At 38.2% G+C, this 20,436-nt stretch overlaps 1 protein-coding gene across 32 annotated transcripts in view; it reads left to right on the forward strand.

The window, feature by feature from the left end:
• The window catches only part of NEDD4L (NEDD4 like E3 ubiquitin protein ligase), a 348,035-nt gene that overhangs the window by 288,628 nt on the left and 38,971 nt on the right, over positions 1–20,436 (forward strand). For 19 of the 32 annotated variants that reach the window (XR_010602118.1, XR_010602116.1, XM_065598800.1 and 16 more), the window contains 6 exons: positions 7,170–7,301; positions 7,833–7,952; positions 10,083–10,280; positions 15,426–15,503; positions 17,440–17,494; positions 17,584–17,640. Coding sequence is in view for 27 of the 32 variants with exons in the window: in XM_065598800.1 (XP_065454872.1) it covers positions 7,170–7,301; positions 7,833–7,952; positions 10,083–10,280; positions 15,426–15,503; positions 17,440–17,494; positions 17,584–17,640 (640 nt within the window). In the remaining 5 variants the exon portion in view is untranslated. The remainder of the gene's footprint in view (positions 1–7,169; positions 7,302–7,832; positions 7,953–10,082; positions 10,281–15,425; positions 15,504–17,439; positions 17,495–17,583; positions 17,641–20,436) is intronic. The other 13 variants (XR_010602120.1, XR_010602117.1, XR_010602119.1 and 10 more) reach the window with 1 other exon arrangement.

A 20,436-nucleotide genomic window follows, 5' to 3' on the forward strand; every position in this document is an offset into this window, starting at 1 on the left:
CCTGCTTTGAGAACCATGCAGGCAGAGGGGTTTACCCATGTAATTCTCAATGTAGTTAGTATATGGTCTTTGTTAACTACCAAGTTTTACTTTCCTGTTGTCATTAACTAGCCCAGTGCTGGATATTTGACTCTGAATGGTTCAAGAAAATATTTTACAATGTTTAAATTGGAAGTTTTATATCCTGAAACCATTTTTCATAATACATTGTCGTTTGTGAAGCTATCCCATACACTTACAATCTGATTAAATGTGAATCTAAAGCAAGTAGATTGTCCAATAATAAATATATTCAGCTTTTATAAATATATATGTGCACCAATGAAAACCATTTTATTTTATTTTATTTTATTTTAATTTTTGTTGTTGTGGAAGTAGCATGAGGCCCTAATTCAGGGATCAAGGCACCGTTGTGTTAGGCACTGTATAGGTTCTTTATTGAACTTTAAGGAAATGTACCTTGAATTAAGTGTCAATACCTTTCATAAACATGGAAATGCCTTTGATATCTGTGGAAAAACTGATTAATAGCTACATGAAGCAGGCAAAATGTTCTATATTGATTTCTAATGTAATGTTGGCAGATAGTTCCATTAATTACACACACGTTTTGTACAATTTTATATTCCTCTACTAAAACCTGAATTCAGATTAGAGCTACTCTGTGCATGCCTGGTCAGTAATGCCACTGTATTCCAAAATAAGCATACGGTGTTGCTGTGATAGCTAAATATATTGGTGCATAGTACAAGGAAATTCTTGTTGAATTTTTCCATTCATATTGATTTGGCATTTACCATACCAATGTAGACCTTCAGTGTTTAGATAGCACTTAGAAATTAATGCGCAAAATATTAATGTACAGTGTAATGATACGAGATCTGTCTATTGTATTGCAGGGGGCCTTCTTTTTCTCTTAATTCAATTACAGAAGATGAGCAAAATTTGATACATGATTATGTAAAGTGGGTGCTTCTTTGAATGTGTGTTGATGTATATTTGTGTGTGTGTAAATACATAATGCTTTTAAGAGCTTTATTGAAAGCTTCAGAGGAAACTGAATACTTTCCCTTGAAATGTTTTACGGTAAAACTAGACTGGACAAAGCACTAGTTATCACAAATGGCAGGAGGATAATCAAGATAGCTTGAATAAGTGTTTCCCATCTCTGATTTATCTTATGAAAGGAAACCAGTAAAGAAAATTCAGTTTACCGCTGAGAATGCATAAAGCACTGGTAAAGAGAACTGAAAGTTCTAATTTAATGTGTTTTAAATGAATTGCCTCTGAGTCTCTATTTTGGTTTGCAAACCTAAGTTCATATTACAAAGGAATGCTGCCAGTAACTGGATTCAGTTTATAAGGAGTGAGGAGACAATAAAAAGGAAGAGACATGTTGCCATGTGAACTTTAATGGTTCCACCTCTAGTGACTCTTTCCTTTGTGACTCTGTCCTCATAGCTCCCTGTAAATCAAACCTGCTGTTGGCAATATTCACTAACGGACTTAAAACAACATTTTTCAGCTCAACCACATGAAGCATGTGCCCTTAAATGAGAGAATTCTCTTAGCACTGGCTATTGTAATAGTTCAAAGAAGAGTTCTGGAACTGATAGGGAATCTGATCAGAGGGTAGAGCAGATGAAAGAGCTACTGACTAATATGTTGCTGGAGCTTTAAATAAGGAAAACTAATACTCCTTGGATTTCAACAGGGATCTGTGGGCGACAGAGAGAGACTGTGACCCACAGTGCATTGTCATCCACTTTTTCAGTCTCTGGGACAATCATTTTCCACTGTCCTCAACTTGCTTTACAATATTTATTTTATAAAAGGGTGAATGTACAACACAAGTTGCTGTTTATAAGGCTACACAAAAAAGAGGCTGTTAGATTGCAGTGTAATCATGATGGTGAATCAGGCCTGAGAGGTTTGTGATGTTACTGAACACACAGGTATCTGTATAGCTATGTAGCCTTACCTCAGGCCTCATGCAGAATATGCCCCATGTGCAGAATCTGTAGAGCATCAAACTTAAATTCTTTGGTGGGTGTTTTATCAAAAGTAACTGGAAATTTAGATGCCACAATATTTTTAACAGGAAAAATAAACATTTAATAAAATCCCTCATGCCTGCATACAATATTCTGTCAGTAATGCAAGAAAAAACAAGTGGGAAACTTTAAACCTGTTAGATTTCAAGGTGGTTATGCACAGAGTGATTGAAGCAGGGGGATAGCAATGATTATGAAATTAAATGTAATCTGCCATGCATCATGCAGTTCACTTAATTTGTTTGCCTCCTTCCATCCTCTGTAGGTATAAATGATTTAAATTGTTTCTAGGGTTTTCTTATACTTTCAGCCACATTATTGTTGTGAATGACTTTCATACCTGGTAATGGATTTTTTTTTCTCTTTAAATTGAACATAAATGCTGTAGTGTTCTATAGATAAGAATCCAGTAGTGATATTTCTTATAAGACATTTACATTTCCTTCATTTAAGCAATTACTCCATGTGTTTTTCTATCAGTGAAACCTCATGATTTCTGCTGCATTAAGCTGCTTCCATGATACACCCTACTAATACCTCTTCGTTACAGTTTTCCAGTTATCATGTTTGGCATTTTAGTTTTTAAATACTGTTTACTGTGTCAGTTTTATGTGGAAAGTTGAAGATTTTTAAAATACCATAACAGATAATAATTCAATAAAGTCAGAATTACACAAAAAGCATTTCCACCATATAAGGGAAATTAAATGTTATATCAAGGTATAAAATGCAAAATATATTTTGTAAGATTCACATACAGATAACGAGGACTGAATTGGAACAGAGGGGATACATATTTTCTGAATTTCCAGAAGAGTGATGCATGTGAGCTCCTGAATGTTCCTCAGTTTTAACCAGTGGGGGAACAATTCACCAGTTTTGTAGGATAAGAATAACACTTTATGATGGTGGTGAATTTTTAAACTAAATACAGCAAGCAGCAGTTAATATTAACATGTTGGTTTGCCTCCTGTTAAGAATTATCTTACCCCTTCCTCTGTGCAGGTGGTAGTCTTTTGTCAGACTTAATCAGGTGGAATACTTTCCAAAAATAGAATATCTGTGTCTGCCTAAAAAGAATTAGGTTCCACCTGTCCTAAGATGCTCAGTAATTTTCAGTCTAATTTATTCCAAAAAATTGGTTGGCTTTATTTATCGATCTGTCTTGAAAAAGTCTTCAAAGGGCTACTCATCATGTTACTCATGTACATTACCTCTCTCTTATATTCAGACTTCTTCCCTTTTTATGAGAGCTCAATATTTATAGAACCTCCTGGATGGTTCTCCGTTGTCATCGACTACATGACAGCATATACTCTCAGCCTCTTCTCCAGACTGTGATATCTTTGCAAGATCAAGCCCGTGATACATAGATCTTGAAAAAGTACCGACAGCCCTCAATTCCCACTGACCTCAGCTTCTCCGTACCGCACAGGAGTATCCAGTACCTTGCAGAACTGAGCCTCATTTGAACTATTAGGATTTAAAACTCATGAACAACATGTGCCTCCTGATACTTGGGGGGGCACAATGTAAAGGGGGGGATATCTGACTGCCCCATGTATTGCTACTGGGAGGGACTTTCAGCCCCACCTTCCTGGGCCAGGGCAGCCAATCCCGCCAGCTCCTGGGGGGCTGGGGCCACATGGGCAGGGAGCACATGCCTTTGGGCATGGCTGGGGCCAGTCCCGGCCCAGGGAGACTCACAGCAGCAGTGTCTTCCCAGAGCTCAGCAGGGGTGGCATGAGCAATGCCCCTACCTCTGGCACAGACCAGGGAACCTGCTCCCGGCACCTTCCCCAGCAGTCCTGCACCCAGCCCAGGAACTGCTGTGCTCTCCCTGCCCCACCAGAGTTACTTGTGGGGAGGATGGGGGCTCTGCACGGTTTCTGGCTCACTTGGCTGCTCTCCCTGGCAGCCAGGTCCAGGTGGGGAGAGGAGGCAGCGAGAAGGAGCCACTTCTCCCGCTGGCTGAGGGTGACTGCTCTGGGTCGCTGCCTCTGTGCAGCACGGCAGCTGCCTGAGAGAGAGTCCGCCTGGGGAGGTGGCAGCCCCACCCCCTCCACTCCCTGCCAAACCCTGGCTGCCAGGGATGGGGGGGCCGAGGGAGATGGAAACATGACGGCAGAGGGCTCCGGGTTCTCACAGGCAGCTGCTGTGCTGCACAGAGCGGCAACCTGGAGCAGCCACCCTCAGCTGACATAAGAAGAAGCTCAATCTCGCCTCTTCCGCTCCCGCTTGGGCCCAGCTGCCAGGGACAGTGACTGAATGTGCCAGGGGGCAGGCGCAATGGGAGAGGGACAGAGGTCCTTCCCCTCCCTCCCTCCCGACAGGCTGAGCAGAAATCTGGGGGGGCACTTGACCCTGCATGTTGCCTATATGCCCACAAAACATGCTGTTGGTACATCCTTGCTTAGTGATACCTGAGATCAGGCATTGGTATAAGAAATACTCCCTGGTACTGAGGTATCAGTATATGAAAAGTAGTTCAGTGCAGAATTTCAGAGGCTCTGTCCCTTTGCTTCCTTAGCTTCCTGATGTGCTGAAGGACACCATGTTCCTCTCTTCAGTTTTCGCATGATAACACTCACCTCTGATCTCCACCATTATTTCTTGCTATTGGCAAAAGCATCAGAATGAGAACTGGCAGTAATGTAAATGGAATCTCAGTAGTTAAAGAAACTGCTGCTTTTTACACAATAAGTAAGGAAAATTGCACACTGAGAACCAGCAGAAAATCCTTCCCCCCTACAATACTTTAGTCCTCATGTTTTCTTGCGCCTTTCTTTAGTTGTGTACCTTTTCCATGGCTTACTTGAAATCGCAACATCACCCCCTATGCTGTTAAGCAAAGATGAGACCTTTCTAGTCTGATTTCTGTCTAAATATGGAGCAAGAGCATGATGAGCTTGTCAAATCCGTTCTTTCCCTTTTTACTTAACATCTGAAAAGAATGTCAAAGATGTAAGAAATGTTCCATCTTCAAGGTGCATATGGACCTTTGACTTGTGTGCTGGGAAATTGCCTTAAATGTCTGGCGTCATTGCACAGCGTAAATGAGCATTGGAGGAATCTCTCCTCTAGAATAAAGGGCAACTGAGCGTATGCATGGGTTTTTCCGCCTACTTCAATTATATGCAGCAACTGCAGGTTGTCAGGCAGTGGCAAGACTTTACAATCCCTTTCTTCTGTTCATGTTTTTGTTTTGGTGCTTTAATGTGGCTTCTTTTAGAAACAGGCTTGTCTCATCTTCTCTTATCCAAACAGGCTTAAAAGAGCTCTTAAATTTTCCCTTGCATGCAGCAGACAGGGTTCCCCCTCCCACACACACAGTGTTAAAACTGGCACAATGGCTATGTGCAGCTTGGACACGAGCATAGACTCTTTCTCTGGCTCAGCTGTCAGCCCCGTTTCTTCCAAATCCAGATACTGGCACTTGTTATAACATCAACACTACAACACTCAATGTGAAACTCACAGGCTATGAACAGAATAAGTTTAACTGCTTAAATACGGGCATTCTCCCTAGCCACCTTGCTCTGCTTCCACGTCCAATAAAATGCTGGCACAGCTCCTCTGCCTTAACATCAGTATTTTTATTTTGACTTCTGTGAGGGGAAGTAATTTGTCCTTTCATATCTATAAGATAATTCCACATTTATTGTTGCAGTCCACACAAGGAAAGCCATTATAAAAAGCAGATTACTGTAAGAAGGGGCCTTAGTACACTTTCTTATAGCTAGAAAGCTGCCTACTTCTAAGGGATTAGTGGTACTGATGCTAAAATAAAGCATTACATAGAAACTGACAAGACAATTAAGCTCAGGCACTTGCTTTCTCTTTCCGGATCTTCTGATAGAGACATTTGGTTTCATCATTCTCCCGCCAATCAAAACTTTGTCATAAGAAAGAAGAAACTCCAGAATTTAAAGATTCTGTCAATAGTCTAGGCTTATTGAAAGGCTACTGCTGACTCCCTGCATGTTCTTCAGGTCTCTCACCACATACCTTTGGATTAATTAGAGGCCAGAATCTTGTCCTACAAAATGTAGGGTCTTTTCAGCAGAAAGGTCTCCTGAAAATAATTAACCCAGTGAACACGATACAAATTTACTAAGGGTCAGATGCTCATTGGAGTTACACCAGTTTACACCAGCTACGTATCAACCTGTGACGGGATGCACCCTCACCACTTGTCTGGCGCCTCCTCCTGGTCACTCTTGGGATTAGCTCTCGAGTCTGGTCTTGCTTGCACCACCATTATCTGTATGTTAACACATTTTAGAGCCATGTCCTCATTTTCCATTGCTTGCTAATAAACCCTCTATAGTAAGGGAGTTGGGGAAGACAGTGGAAGAAATGCCTTTTCCCATACTGATGACACACACGTCACTTTGTATTTTGGGGAGAAGTTGCAGGAGGGCACGACCATGGCTTTATCTTTAAGGTGGATACTGAGTCTCAGAAAATTTAAGCAGGACTTCCAACCCTGAATCTATTTGCATTCTTTCTTAGCACTTACAAACTGTTGCCTGAACAATAACGAATTAATCTATACTACACCCTATGAGGTAGATTATTTATTCCCTCCATTTTACAGAGGTGGAAACTGAGAGGGGTTGTGATTGACCTAAGGCTGCTTACCCAGTCCATGGGAGAGCCCAAGTGAGAATTTAGGAGTTCTTGACTTTTCCTTTAGGCTACGTGGCCTCTCTAGCAGTGATTCACGTATATCAACTTTAGTGAATAAATACTACCTCTAACAAGGGGAAAACTTTTTTATAAAAGTGAAAGCAGTTCCTATCATAATGTGTAGTCTCCTGTTTCTTTTGTAGCTCCTTTAGTTTCACGACGTGGAAGCTGAGCTGTTTTCTGAACAAAGTGTCTGTAGCTATGCAAATGTGAACCAGAAGACCTGCGTGTGGAAGGGAGGAGGGTGTTGGGGCAGATATATGAAAAAGAGAGCCTGTGTTAGAGAGAAATTTGAAGAAATGCATTTCAAAATTTTCCACTGTATTTGATTGTAAGAATTGCATAAGTAGACTTCTTCTGAAGATAATTCATTTTTTTCAAGCTACCACAAAATAATGATACACAATTTTTTTGCATAAACAGCCATCAGTGGCCTACGTACATACTACACCAGGCTTACCTTCAGGCTGGGAAGAAAGAAAAGATGCTAAGGGACGTACATATTATGTCAATCATAACAATCGAACCACAACTTGGACTCGGCCCATTATGCAGGTATGGAGTTTGCTGTTGAAATTAAAAAATACAACAGAATGCTTAAAATGTGTTGGGTCTAGCTCCATTTGAAAAGCTGTTTTAAGGTTCTTAAGCAGAAACAGTCTATGCAGTGCAAAGGCAATTTAGAATAAAGTTATTACATTTAACCAGGAAGATTTATGGTGATAAAGATTATTTTTGCTAAATATCTCTTAGGACCAGAATAAAGATATAAATTGAGTTTATAACTGCAGTGGTGAGAAATGAGAGAGAGAGTAAATATATTCAGAGACATATTTAGAATCAAATTCAAAATGAGGATTTTAATCTGTGTTCTAATAAAGCCATTTATAGTAGTTTGTTCTTGTCTAAGCAGTTCATTATTTAAAGCATGAATCATTTTTAATTCTATTGAACGTGCTCTTTGAAATAATATATTTAAAGCTTATTTAGAAAAGGATTAACAGAGTATTGATGGTTTGTTTTTTTTAAACAGCCTAACGGCAGATAAACTGACACTTAGCTAACTTGTTCTTGCCCCTGAAATAGCTTGCAGAAGATGGTGCAGTTGGGTCAGCAGCAAACAGTAACAACCATCTAAGTGAGCCTCAGATAAGGCGGCCTCGTAGCCTCAGCTCACCCACAGTAACTTTATCTGCTCCACTTGAGGTAAGAAGTCCTGTCTCATGTGACAAAGATCACTTCTGTCCTGACTTCTCATTCTTTCTGTTGTGTTTATGACCTTTTATTTTCATTCCAATTTTGCAGCCAACACATTCTTCTCTCCTGATCTGTTAGCTTTGCTTCTTGATGATGATATTTTCTTCTGGAGTTTTTTTCACATGCATCTTCACTTTGTACAGTAACACTGCCTAATTCTTCTTACTCAACTCTCACACTCCTTGCGTGGCGTGGGGAATATTCTTTCTCCATTGCTATCGTTAGTTTGTTTCATTTGTGTGTGCATATCCTGTAGTACATGCATTACCGTAACTTCTTGCTGCAAAAGCATCAAATTAGAAATATTCTCAAAAGCTGAAACAATTATTTTGAAAGGCAAGTGCAATAAACTGTAAATAAAGGCTGTGTCGCTTGAGTTTGGAAAGTCGTGGTTGAAGTAAGGATATCTCAAAGCTTTTGATTTTGTATTTCATTCTTTTCAGCAGGATATTTTTATTTCCTTTTAGTGCTTTTGAAGATATCTCCTGGATTTAGTGACCGACTTAGCTGTCAGCTTTCTTCATTGGAAAAAGTTCTCCTGAATGGTTTTTGTGGACTATGATACAAGTAAAGGCATCAGGCTAAACTTTTCAAGTCTACATGCCTAAAGTTCAGGTTCTAAATCCATATTAAAACAACTACAAATAAGTGCCTGATTTTCAAAGGTCTGAAATGCCCATTGACTTCAGTGGGATTTGTGGGCACTCAGCACTTCTGAAAAAAGGCCATATATATATTTGGGACCATAATTTTAGGCAACCAAATCTTAAAATTTGTCAGTTATTTATTCTGTAAATGTATTCCTCTAATAATAATTTGCAGTTTACTATCCTTGAACATCACTGTTCTTGCCTGAGAACTTCTGGATAATAAACTGAAGTACACTAGTATGTAAGATTAGTAAGTAAGGCACTGATCATGCAAAGTGATGCACTTGCATAAATGTTTTTGCTGGAATGGAATTCCACTGGACCCAGAGCAGGTGAATCTCCTTGTAGAAGTGGCATCTGAAATATGCAAAAATATTCTTGACTCCTGCAGAATAGATACTTAAATTTGAAAGTGGAACCAAACTTACCAGAATGGTAGTTTTTAATCCATACCTGTATTATGAATTATGTAGAAAAACTAATTTGTATACTCAATAGTGAAATCAAAGATTTATAAGTATCTGAATTAGAAATTGCATAAGATAATAGAGGTAAATGTAAAAATATTTGATTACAAATCATGCTTCAGAATCTACTTATTTGTTCCATTTGCTGATCTGTAAATATATTGTTAAAAATATAATCAGTGTTACTCAGCAAGGCAATAAACAAAGTTAAAACTAAGCGGTTACTGTATTGGGTAATGGGTAAAACTTTCAAAAGTGCCCAGGTCCCATTTTCAGAAGTGTCTTGATTTCACTGGGAGTTAAATGCGTATGCACTTTTGAAAATCCTACTAGGTGCCATCTTTAGGTGCCTAAATACCTTTAGAAGTCTGGCTGCTAGGTTTTGTAGTCTCATTGAAAGTCAATGAAATTGCGACACTTTTGAAAATGTTATCCACTATCTGTAGTTAGAAACTGGTCTGAATAGTTTGAACCTCCCTTTATTTTAGGAACTTGCTTAATGCCTATTTTAAACATTTTGGTTGGTGAAATCAGTTCCTAATTGATGAAAAATGCATTTGAAGTATCTTACGCTGCCTTCTATTCATCTACTTTTTTGCTTTAAAATGTTTGTCTCGTACAGTGCCATGCAAACAGCAAAGCAGTGCCTGTATTTTTCTATATAAAATTGGTTTTTGTTATTTATAAAGAGGCAGTAGAAAAAGGTAGCTAAGATCTGAGCTACAATAGCCCTGTTTCTGGGAGAGGAAAGTGATAAAACACCATGACCTTCGCAATGAAAGCGTATTATGTAACAAGGAGCAGCCAATTTTAAAATAAATTAGTGACTGAGATGGTGATACCCCTTGTTCCTGTAAATTGTATCCCCATTGAAAATGTGTTCAGCTCATGATACCAAGTGTTGTTCATAATATAATATAAAGTGAGATTTGTGGAGTCTTAATGTTGCTCATTTCCCACAGTTTGCCAAGGACTCGCCTGTGCGCAGAGCTGTCAAGGACACCCTTTCCAATCCACAGTCTCCACAGCCATCACCCTATAATTCTCCTAAGCCCCAACACAAAGTGACACAGAGCTTCTTGCCACCTGGTTGGGAGATGAGAATAGCTCCAAATGGCAGGCCCTTCTTCATTGATCATAATACTAAGACTACCACATGGGTAAGATAAATTGTAGCTTATAAAATTTTAAATCTGTTGGTGTTTTCTGGATATTTTTACCTTGCTATTTTTGTCTTCCCTCCTGTATACCTTCCTTGCTGTTGTTCCGTGTACTTATATCTTGTCTTTAGCACAATTGGGACACGAATGTGATTGCGGCCTGTGGGCACTGCTGTAGTACAAAGGTTTAAGAGTCACACACCTAACAAATGAACATCCTGAAGTGGCTGTTGTAGTACCTAGTCCTGCTGTTAGAGGATTTACACATCTTTTTCTAGTACGTCTTTGCCTCTTATATACTGTGCTATACACTGTATATTTGACAAACCGGTGGACATGACTATCATTTTGAACAAAGATATTTTACTTAGGCTTACATTTTAAAATCCCGAACAAGATTTAGAACACCCCAGAGTTTGAATCTAGAGTGTTGTCTTAGCCCATTCTAAAGCTACTGTCCCATTTGCAAAATTTGAGTGAGTTTGGCAAAGGCACACACTCTTCCTAAGGCCTTGGCTACACTTACCCGCTAGTTCGGCGGCTGGCAATCGAACTTCTGGGTTCGACTTATCGCGTCTAGTCTGGACGCGATAAGTCGAACCCGGAAGTGCTCGCCGTCGACTGCGGTACTCCAGCTCGGCGAGAGGAGTACCGCGGAGTCGACGGGGGAGCCTGCCTGCCGAGTGTGGACCAAGGTAAGTTCGAACTAAGGTACTTCGAACTTCAGCTACGTTATTCACGTAGCTGAAGTTGCGTACCTTAGTTCGAATTAGGGGGGTAGTGTAGACCTGGCCCAAGTGTTTTGGATCCACTGCTTAGGTTTGAGGCTCTCTCGTAATTTTAATAAATTTCAATATCCCTTTCACTGCTCTCGCATTAAAATGATCATCATAAATGTTCTTCGGTCATCACGAATGTACTATGTTATCTGCCTTGCATCAGTATACTGCATTTTTCTTTAATTTTTTTATTGCATACTATGTTAAAAAAGAAAATAGGAGAAGCTAAACTATTTTTTTTAAAAGTTAATGGAGAATCAGGGGACTCAACTGCCCATTTTCTTTTTGCTTTGTGAGAATAATGTTCTCGGCAGTTCACCATCCTTCATTTATCTGGTTATGTGTATACATTGCATACTTCTTGGACCTATGCATGATATATACTGTCTGCTGAAGAATTTAGGCATCCTTAAGGACAGGGTATCAGCCTGGAATTTTAACTTTGATTTTCCTTGCCTAATTCTGTTAGCTGGATCCTTGATTTTACTTCAGTGTAAGGTCTTTGTGGTTCATTGTTAATTTTGTTCTCAGAATAATGTTTTCTTTACCCTAGGATGACTTTGTGAGTTTTGGATTGGGAGTTAGCTGGATCCCTTGTAGCCATGTTTCTTAGACTGATGTTTGTTGCTGTCGGAACACATCATTATCGCTCTCTACTCTAGAAGCACATTGGATTATACAGTCACCCATTTTTATTATAGTGTTATTGTTCAAAATACTTACACTTAATGGTCTACTTCGTTTTCATACTTACAACTTGACTCATAGTTGTGTGTACTGACTCAGCTGGGGGACACATATTTTTCCCCTTTAAAAACACTCGCTATTTGAATTACATAAAACTGCTTTGAGATACTTATATTTGTGCACGTAGAAGTCAAAAAATCAGTTTCTGCTTAAACAATAGAAATTTAGGAATATGTTTGTATCAACATATTAATACCCGGGAGAGATTTTCAGAGGCACAAATGGCAGGTGCCCAGTTCCCATTCATTTTCATTGGGAGTTGGGCACCTAACTCCATTTGTGCTTTTAAAAATTCCTCCATAATCATTATAGAACTCTAATCTCAGATCCAGGAACTATCTGCACATTGTCCTGTGCTCTCATTAGCACTTACACCTAATTCAACAAAGTGCTTAAGGGTGTTTTTAATTCCCATTGACTTGGGTAAGACTTAAGCACAGATTAAAATTAGTCTTGTATTTAAGTGCTTTGCTGAATAAAAATATGATTGATCATTCACATGGTTAAGTGCTTTTGTGTATCATAGCCCTAATAAATAATAATAATGTCTAATATCTTATTGTTCTGGGAAATAAATAAATGGCTGATATGTCATCCTGAGGTTTAAAAATAGTTCTAATATGATGCCTGATGTTGAATAATTTTAAAAAATTATACCTGTTCTCCATATGTCAGAGTGATTACTGTGGGTATGTCTACATTGCAAAAAAACAAAACAAAACAAAAACAAACCCCAACCCATAAACCTGTGGCAGCAAGTCTCAGACTCCGGTCAACTGACTCAAGCTATGAGGCAAAAGTAGCAGTGTGGATGTTCCCGTTGAGGCTGAGACCCCCACACCTCTCACTAGGTTTCAGAGTCTGAGCGCCAGCCTCAACGGGAACATCCACACTGCTATTGTTAGTGCTGTAGCACGAGTCCAAGTCACTTGACCAGAGCTCTGGGACTCGGTGCCACGGAGTTTTTGCAGTGTAGTCATACCCTGAGTTAACTGTCTCTGTTTATAAATATTGTCTAATTATTTGTTGGTCTATAATGTCTTCAGAGGTTCAGCAAATTAATTTTAAAGTTAACAATTATGTATTTACAAAATAAATTAGTACAATGTCAATTTATTTTGGCAATCATGTTTTTTTTTAAATAATTTTCTTTTTTAATGGAATTTAACATTCAAAGAAAACTCAGGTAAGACTACATTATGTGGGCTAGCATTCAAGCCTTAATGCAAAGGTTTTAGTTATATGCAACAATATGAATTAAGAGTCCATCAGTTTTTAGCCTTAGATCTGAATTTGCTAACTTTTGTCGTTTTAATTAGCTACACTATATGTCACTGACAAAGGGTCTATGTGATTTAATTCTAACACTTGTACTGTTTCATCGTGACTTCAAATCCTCATATTGAATTTGGAACTCTAGAAATAGAGGGTGAATGTGAAAAAATGGAATGGATTAGCATATGGAGTCACTGTGCCTTGTCAGTCCAAGCTATGACTTGAGTAATTTGAGCTAGCTTAGTAATGAAATACTCTAGCTTTTCCACATCATCACTGCAGTGTAATTGCTGCTGGTTGGATTTAATTTTAAATACCATGCACTTTTATTTGTTATATGTCATGCTGATGCCAAGTAATCACTATCCACATTAGAAGCCTCTAATGATGGCTGTTAGTTTTAATGCTGCAGTATTTGGGTAAAGCCAGGTAAGCCCAAATATTTTTGTATCTTTGTTTTCCATGGGCTTTTGTTTTATTTAGATTGTTGCTTATGGTATTTTATTTATACTGTTTGGATCCGGGCAGCCATTAATTTAATGTCTGTACAGTGATACGAACATAAGAAGCTCTTCTTCCTCTTCCTCTTTTTTCCAAAATAAGTGAGAGAGATGGCCTCCTGCCTGATCTGTTAGTTTTTCTCTCTAAATTTATAAAAACCAGAAAGATGCCTATTTTGCTCGAAACCCCCCATTAGTTATTTAAATTATAATTGGTTATAGACAGAGACAATCCAGCAGTAGTCCCACATGATACAACAAACACTAAATAAACCATACAGTGCAGAAAACAGAAATACTCCACCCTTCCTAAACATCAACTGCCAAGCAGCATCTCCCTCCCTAAAAGCTAGTGTAAAAAAGATGAGCCTTTCTTTTTGTCTCCTGAACATCAATAGATTCAGGCTGTCTCAAACAATGCAGAGGGTACATTCCAAAGGATAAGGGCCTTCTTGTAGAATGCCCTGCTCCCAGAAGACTTCGTACACATCCAGAAAGTGAAATACCCAGGGGGGAAGAGATCCTGCATCATCATGGCTCCCTTTGCCATTAAAAATGCCATTGGAAAAACACAAACCTGAATACAATACTTGAAACCCACACAAATATTAGAAACTATAAATCTTAACATGGACAAACTGGTTTCCCGGCTTCTTGTTAATTGATGAGCATTCCTGGACCCGGTTAGCTGTGCTGTAAAGTGATGACGATTTTAAAAAAGAAATTCTGTACCAGGAACTAAGACACTACAAGTTAGCATGTTTACAAATTCAGTAAATAGGGACCTGTGACACCATTGTGGTGTGCATCTGGAATAAAGAATTGAAGCTGGTTTCATCATGAAATGGCAAATGGTGAGGTTAAGGTTGTATTTTGCCTGGGGAAAGAAGGCACTATAAAAAGATATGTTTTTCCTTCTCTTTCCTGCTTTTTAAATAATGTTGAACTGAACAGCTATTATCTTGTTAGCAACTGAAAGAAAAAATACTACAATGAGAAAAAAATTGAGATGAAAAGAAAATACACTCCCAAACCTGGCCTTCGACATGACTTGCAAATATATACCAATTAAAAAATAATATGAAAAACTCTAGGGCAAAATTGTCAGCTACTTCTACTAGAAAATGTTCTGATGCCATAGTAATGAATACAGTGTAAAAGCTGAGACGCACACAGTTTTCTTAGTTTTGAGTTGGCCAAGTGCAAAACTTTTAAAAAGGAATGTACCATAGGGCTGACCATCTCTTGCCTTCAAAAAAAAAAAAACCCTTCTTCCATTTTTGTATGAGTATGTACATTATATGGACTTTGACTTGCTTTCATATGCTTGCTATGTAGCAAGCTGACAGAATCAAGAATGGACAACAATGACAAATGGAGACAAACACATTGTGAATCCCTTTCTGATTTATTGTATGTAACTTTCATAGCTGCGTGAAGGTTTGCACTTTGGCAGTGCTTGCATGGCAACTTATCATGCTATAAAAGTATTATTGGATTGAATATTGACTTACTAATGGTGATAAAGCATTCACATAAAGTATTACCATACAATGTATAATATCTCTTAATACAACTGAGAGCCCGTTCATTTAAAGCAATTAGGTGCCTCATTTTATTACATGGAATACTAGCTCTGCAGTTTGGTTTGACTGTCTTTTATAAGCTGATAGAAATATCTTATAATAGCGAATTTCCACACAACTATTGTTACCTGTTTTGCGTCCTGAAAACTAATAAATAGTGAACTGGCTCTGATCTAACTGGCCATATTATAACTGTAAATAAGAAGCATCTTTGTGGTTTAAATTTTTATGGATTACAGTGCTGTATTTATGTTACAGGAAGATCCACGGCTGAAATTTCCAGTGCATTTGAGATCAAAAGCTTCTTTGAACCCTAATGATTTGGGCCCTCTTCCTGTGAGTGTCAATTTGACATATTTTACTATATGCATAAAGACCTCTTTTGAGAATGAATGTATACTACTTTCCGCATATACTGTATGTGAATCTGTGTATTGTGTGTATAACATTGTGATCTGAGTAATGTGACAGGAATACACTTGCCAGAGCCTGCTAATAACATTTTTGAAGTGGTCAACCACTTATTAGCTTAGCTAAAAGTTCAAGGAATGCAGAAGCTTTCTCCGTGTCGTTATCATTGGCTGTGTGACATGAATGGTTGAAAGTTGTTGCTGTGAAAACTAAAACAGTATACAAGCTTGAATCAGTGGTGGGGGGGGGGTCTAAGGAAGGGCACATCCTGTAATCAAAGAACATTTCTAAATTAGTTCTGTCAGTTAGCTTGCAGATCTCTTTGCCTGTGTTGTTTTATTGGCATTCACAAATCTAACTTAATATTTTGTTATCTCTTGGAGAAGCAGTAGGTGGTGTGCAGTAGGGTTTAATTTAGATTTTGAATGACACTTCTACATTCCACATAGAAAAGCGCCACTGTGATGCAAATGCTGCTTGGGATTATATTAGTAACCAAAGTACACTGTTGCTTTGCTTCATAATCAAAGTAAATTATAGAGCCTTTCTATCTTGATCAAAAGCTTTGCTCTTAAAGGCAGAAAGTAATATCTGAACATTTTGGATTTCTTCGTGTGCTTCTGATTCAGTACCTGATGTCAGTAGTGCTCATTGGTCTTGTCTACACGGTGAGGAAGATACTAGCAACACTGGAAACATTAGTGTAGGCAGGCAACTGGTTCCACCAACACTCTCAGCATCTAGTCCTGCTGGGCTGGGAAGAAGTCTAACTGGCCCTGCCTTGACTACCAAAAAGATATTTTTGAAATCAAGTTAGGTAATTTGTTAGTTACCTTGATTTGAAATACCAATTAGCACCTAGTGTAGGCACAGTTTAACACCTTCACAATCCTTTGTTAGCTGGTAACAACACAAGACTAAAGCAGTTTTAAAAGAAAAATACCTGTGCAGGAGGCTGTTTTATTGGCATTTTTCTCATATAAATTGGGCATGCAGTTATGTCCAGAGAGGCCTCGTTTCCATGCAGAGTTGCACTGGTTTAACTAAGGTGTGATTTTTATATTGATTCATTTTAAACAGAGCAAAAGGCTGTCTGGACATTCTTAAATCAATATAAACCTGGCTTATATCATTTAGTGCAAGTTGATCAGAAAAGGGTTTAAGGTAAACTGAAACAAGCCATTTTTCAACCAAATGAGTGTGTGTTTGCATAGGTTTTTGTACCAGTTTAACTAAACCCGTTTAAACTATTTTAATTTCAATCTGCTTTTAATCTTTGTGTTGTAGACAAGGCTGAAGATGATGTAGAAGGTACATCATGGAGTAGGTTTAGGGGTAGTACATGGAGTAGATAGTGGTTTTGAATGGTGCTTGGTGTACTAAAAGTCTTCTGCTTCTAATGGTGGGAGGATAGGAACATAAGGATCGTCATACTGGATCAGACACATGGAACTTCTAGTCCAGGGTCCTGTTTCTGACATTGGCCAGCACATTATGATTTAAAGAGAGGTTCAAGAAACCAGATATAAAGTAGCTATTGGGATAATCCGCCCCTTATGAAGATCTCCTCCTACCCTTTATACTTACCGATTTCCTTAAACCCTGAAGCAGCAGGTTTCACATCTCTTCCCAAAATTTTTAGTATTTACTGTTCTAACTCTGAGCACTCTTGTTATCCATATAAACATCCAATCCCTCTTTGAATCTTGCTAACTCCTTGGTCTTTGATGTTAGCCTTCTAACTTATTTTAAAAAAAGAACTAGTTTATGTAAACGTAGATGATGTATTTCTCTATGCCGTGTGCACCCTTAATACAGTAATGCTATTTTAATTAACATTCTTTTATCATTTTTTTTCCAGCCTGGTTGGGAGGAAAGAATCCATTTGGATGGAAGAACATTTTATATAGATCATAGTAAGTAAGCACCTAGGTACTTCTGCAAGTAGACAAAGGGAGGTAATAAATATTGAAGTGAAAGCTTTATAATTTTACTCTTCATTTAGGAAGCCAGGTGTTGATATGTGGAGACATTGATACCAGAGACTTAGTGCCCTCATACGGTACTGTATATTCACCAAAAGCTTGCTTTTAATTGGCTCATCAAGCTTTGTCCCTCTCTGATCTTGTGAAGCATTAACATTTCTTCTTTGTGGTTTTCTTTGTTTTTGTTGATATTTTGGATTCTTTGTTGTTGTTGATGATCCCATGGCTTATTTGCACTTATAATAAATTAAAATACACACTAGGAATAGAAAATAAGATGAGAAAAGATGATATATCCACAAGTCCATATGTAGGCAGTGGAAGAAATAACACCGATAAGTAATTTTCCCTCCCACTTCCTTAAAAAGGTCTTGTGGCAATGCCAATTCTGACCTTATTTTCTATTTGTAGCATGTTTTATTGCACCCAGCCCGTTAATATCTATCCAATTCTGTTATTGAAGTTCCAGTGTAAGTGATGTTTCATTGTAGACTTGTCTTATTACAGCATCTCAGAACAAGTGTGTGGATTTTTGTTGTTTGAATATAAGTGGCAGTCTAATAGAAGATTTTTTTTTACCTTTCAGCCAGGTTTATTTGAAAGGTGTTCCTATTAATGGGGATAATCCTCACATAAAAATATAGAGACCATGAAATACCCTTATAAAAATTGGAAGTGGGGAGGATAGCTGCACAAAACCTGTGAAAATTAAAATCTTAAACCATTCTACCGGTTTGTCAGTATTATGGTTTTTACTTTATTTTAGTGTCAGTAGTATTAACTGCTATGCTTATTCTCTGCTTTTAAAAAAAACTGTCTGTAAAGCAGATTGTGATTTTTTTTAAATTGCATGCTTAGCTTTTAAGAGGTACCCTGCTTTTAAATAAGGAATTCAACTGATACGTTCTTTGCAGAGAACAAGATTAACCTGTTCCAAATATTACTATGGAATTCTTAGTGCTCTTTGCACTTTTACTAATTATTTTAATTAGCCAACAAATGTCTGGAAACTTAGAGTTAAGGTTAGTAATTTATCCTGAACTCCTGTTATCAAGGGGTCCAAGAAAAGAAAAGAGCTTGATTTAAGACAGGGGTCACATTTACACTGGCTGTAATTCCCTGTCTTTCAATAGTTTAATTCGCCAGACCCTTAAAGTTATTTGAGCATACGTTTGTGTCTCAATATAGAGGAAAATTTTAATGTATACATTAGTCAGATTTTTAGCAATTGTTAAACATTTTACATTTTTTTTTATTTGAAATTTCTTCCTTAATTCCCTCTCCTGAGGTGCAGGGTTTTTTTGGCTTTGTGGATGGCAAACTGCAAAAAGCAATTTTTTCCTGGTGATACTTGTTTCCAGAAAACACCCTTGTTCTCACATTGTTACATCACTGTGGTAAACAGTGGACCAGCAGCAGGGGTGAAATCAATGGTATCACAATGGACTTGTTTGAGTTTCTTTGCGATAACCTCATGCTCAATATTAAGCAAAAGACAATGCAGAATGTTCAATGACTTGGCTTGCCCAATATTAATAGTAGTGTCTGTCTTCACAATATTCCTAAGGAATATAATGACATGGTATTCATGCAATACACAATTGCAGTAATGCAAGGATATGGTAATATTATTCCTATTTCATATATATTAATAAACTAATAAATTTATAAGTCCCAATTACAAGTTTATGAAACAGTATGTACAATGAGAACAGGAGTACTTGTGGCACCTTAGAGACTAACAAATTTATTTGAGCATAAGCTTTCGTGGGCTACAGCCCACTTCTTCGGATGCATGTACAATGTACCCCATTAACTAGCTACTCAACTGACCATCAGCATCTCCTGTATTCGCAATCCTTTGTCAGTTAAAGTGGCTAGTTATTAAAGAACTATAACGGGATATACTGGCCTTTTATAGGGTTGCCAACTCTGACTGAAGCTATTTTTCCCCCAACATGATATGATGTCATTTTTCTTAAAATACCCTATTAAAATCTCCTGGATTGCTTTCAGTAGTCACTGGGAGATCGATGCTGATTCCTGGAGACTCCAGGCCAATCCTGGAGGGTTGGCAACGCTTGCCTTCTAAGAGAAGAGGGGGCCAAAAGACCCCATTCAGGGAGTTGGAATGAACAAAGGCCCAGGAAATGGCCTGGTAGTGGAGGAAAGGAAGCGCTCCTGAGGAATTGGAAGTCAGATGGGTGGCAAACCCAGAACTGACCCTTTAAGAGCCTGCGATCAGGAGCCCTCTAGGGTGGGATAAGGCTCCCCGCTCTTTCAGCCAATCAGGAGCGATCTCTCTGAAGGACAACAGAGTGAGGCTGCTGCAAAGGGATATCTGGCCACGAGAGACAGATCAGTAAGCAGCAGCCCTGCTACAAGTACCACAACATGCTAAAACATTTCTGTGTAAAAGATTGTGATTATTTAAATTAATGATACACCATCAACTTGAAATCCAGCCAACGTTATTAAAGGGTTAATAGCTTCAGCTACTATTCATGCCCTGGTTCCCCCATAATTTTTGTGATTCTCCAGCTCTGTAATCCTATTTGGTTAATGTTTTTCTCTCCCCTACTACGGTACAAAAGGCTTGTGCAAACAGCAGAGAAACTGACTCTTGGGGAACAACAAGACTGAGTGCTATCAAATGCTCAGCATAAACTAATAAAAGAAAAATAGACTTTCAGTTGTAGTAATCCTGGATGTCACTTGTGGAAATAGTAGATTAAAAAAATCAAACAGAAATTTCAAATTTCAGAAGTGATTATTAATTTTAAAACATTCCTTTTAATAATGATGATACATAAATATTTTAATTCCCCAGCCCTCAAAGGGGGAGTGCACTGGTCATAAGATACAGAGCTTTT

Source organism: Chrysemys picta, chromosome 6 (genome assembly GCF_011386835.1).
Source record: "Chrysemys picta bellii isolate R12L10 chromosome 6, ASM1138683v2, whole genome shotgun sequence".
NCBI classification, from domain to species: domain Eukaryota; kingdom Metazoa; phylum Chordata; order Testudines; family Emydidae; genus Chrysemys; species Chrysemys picta.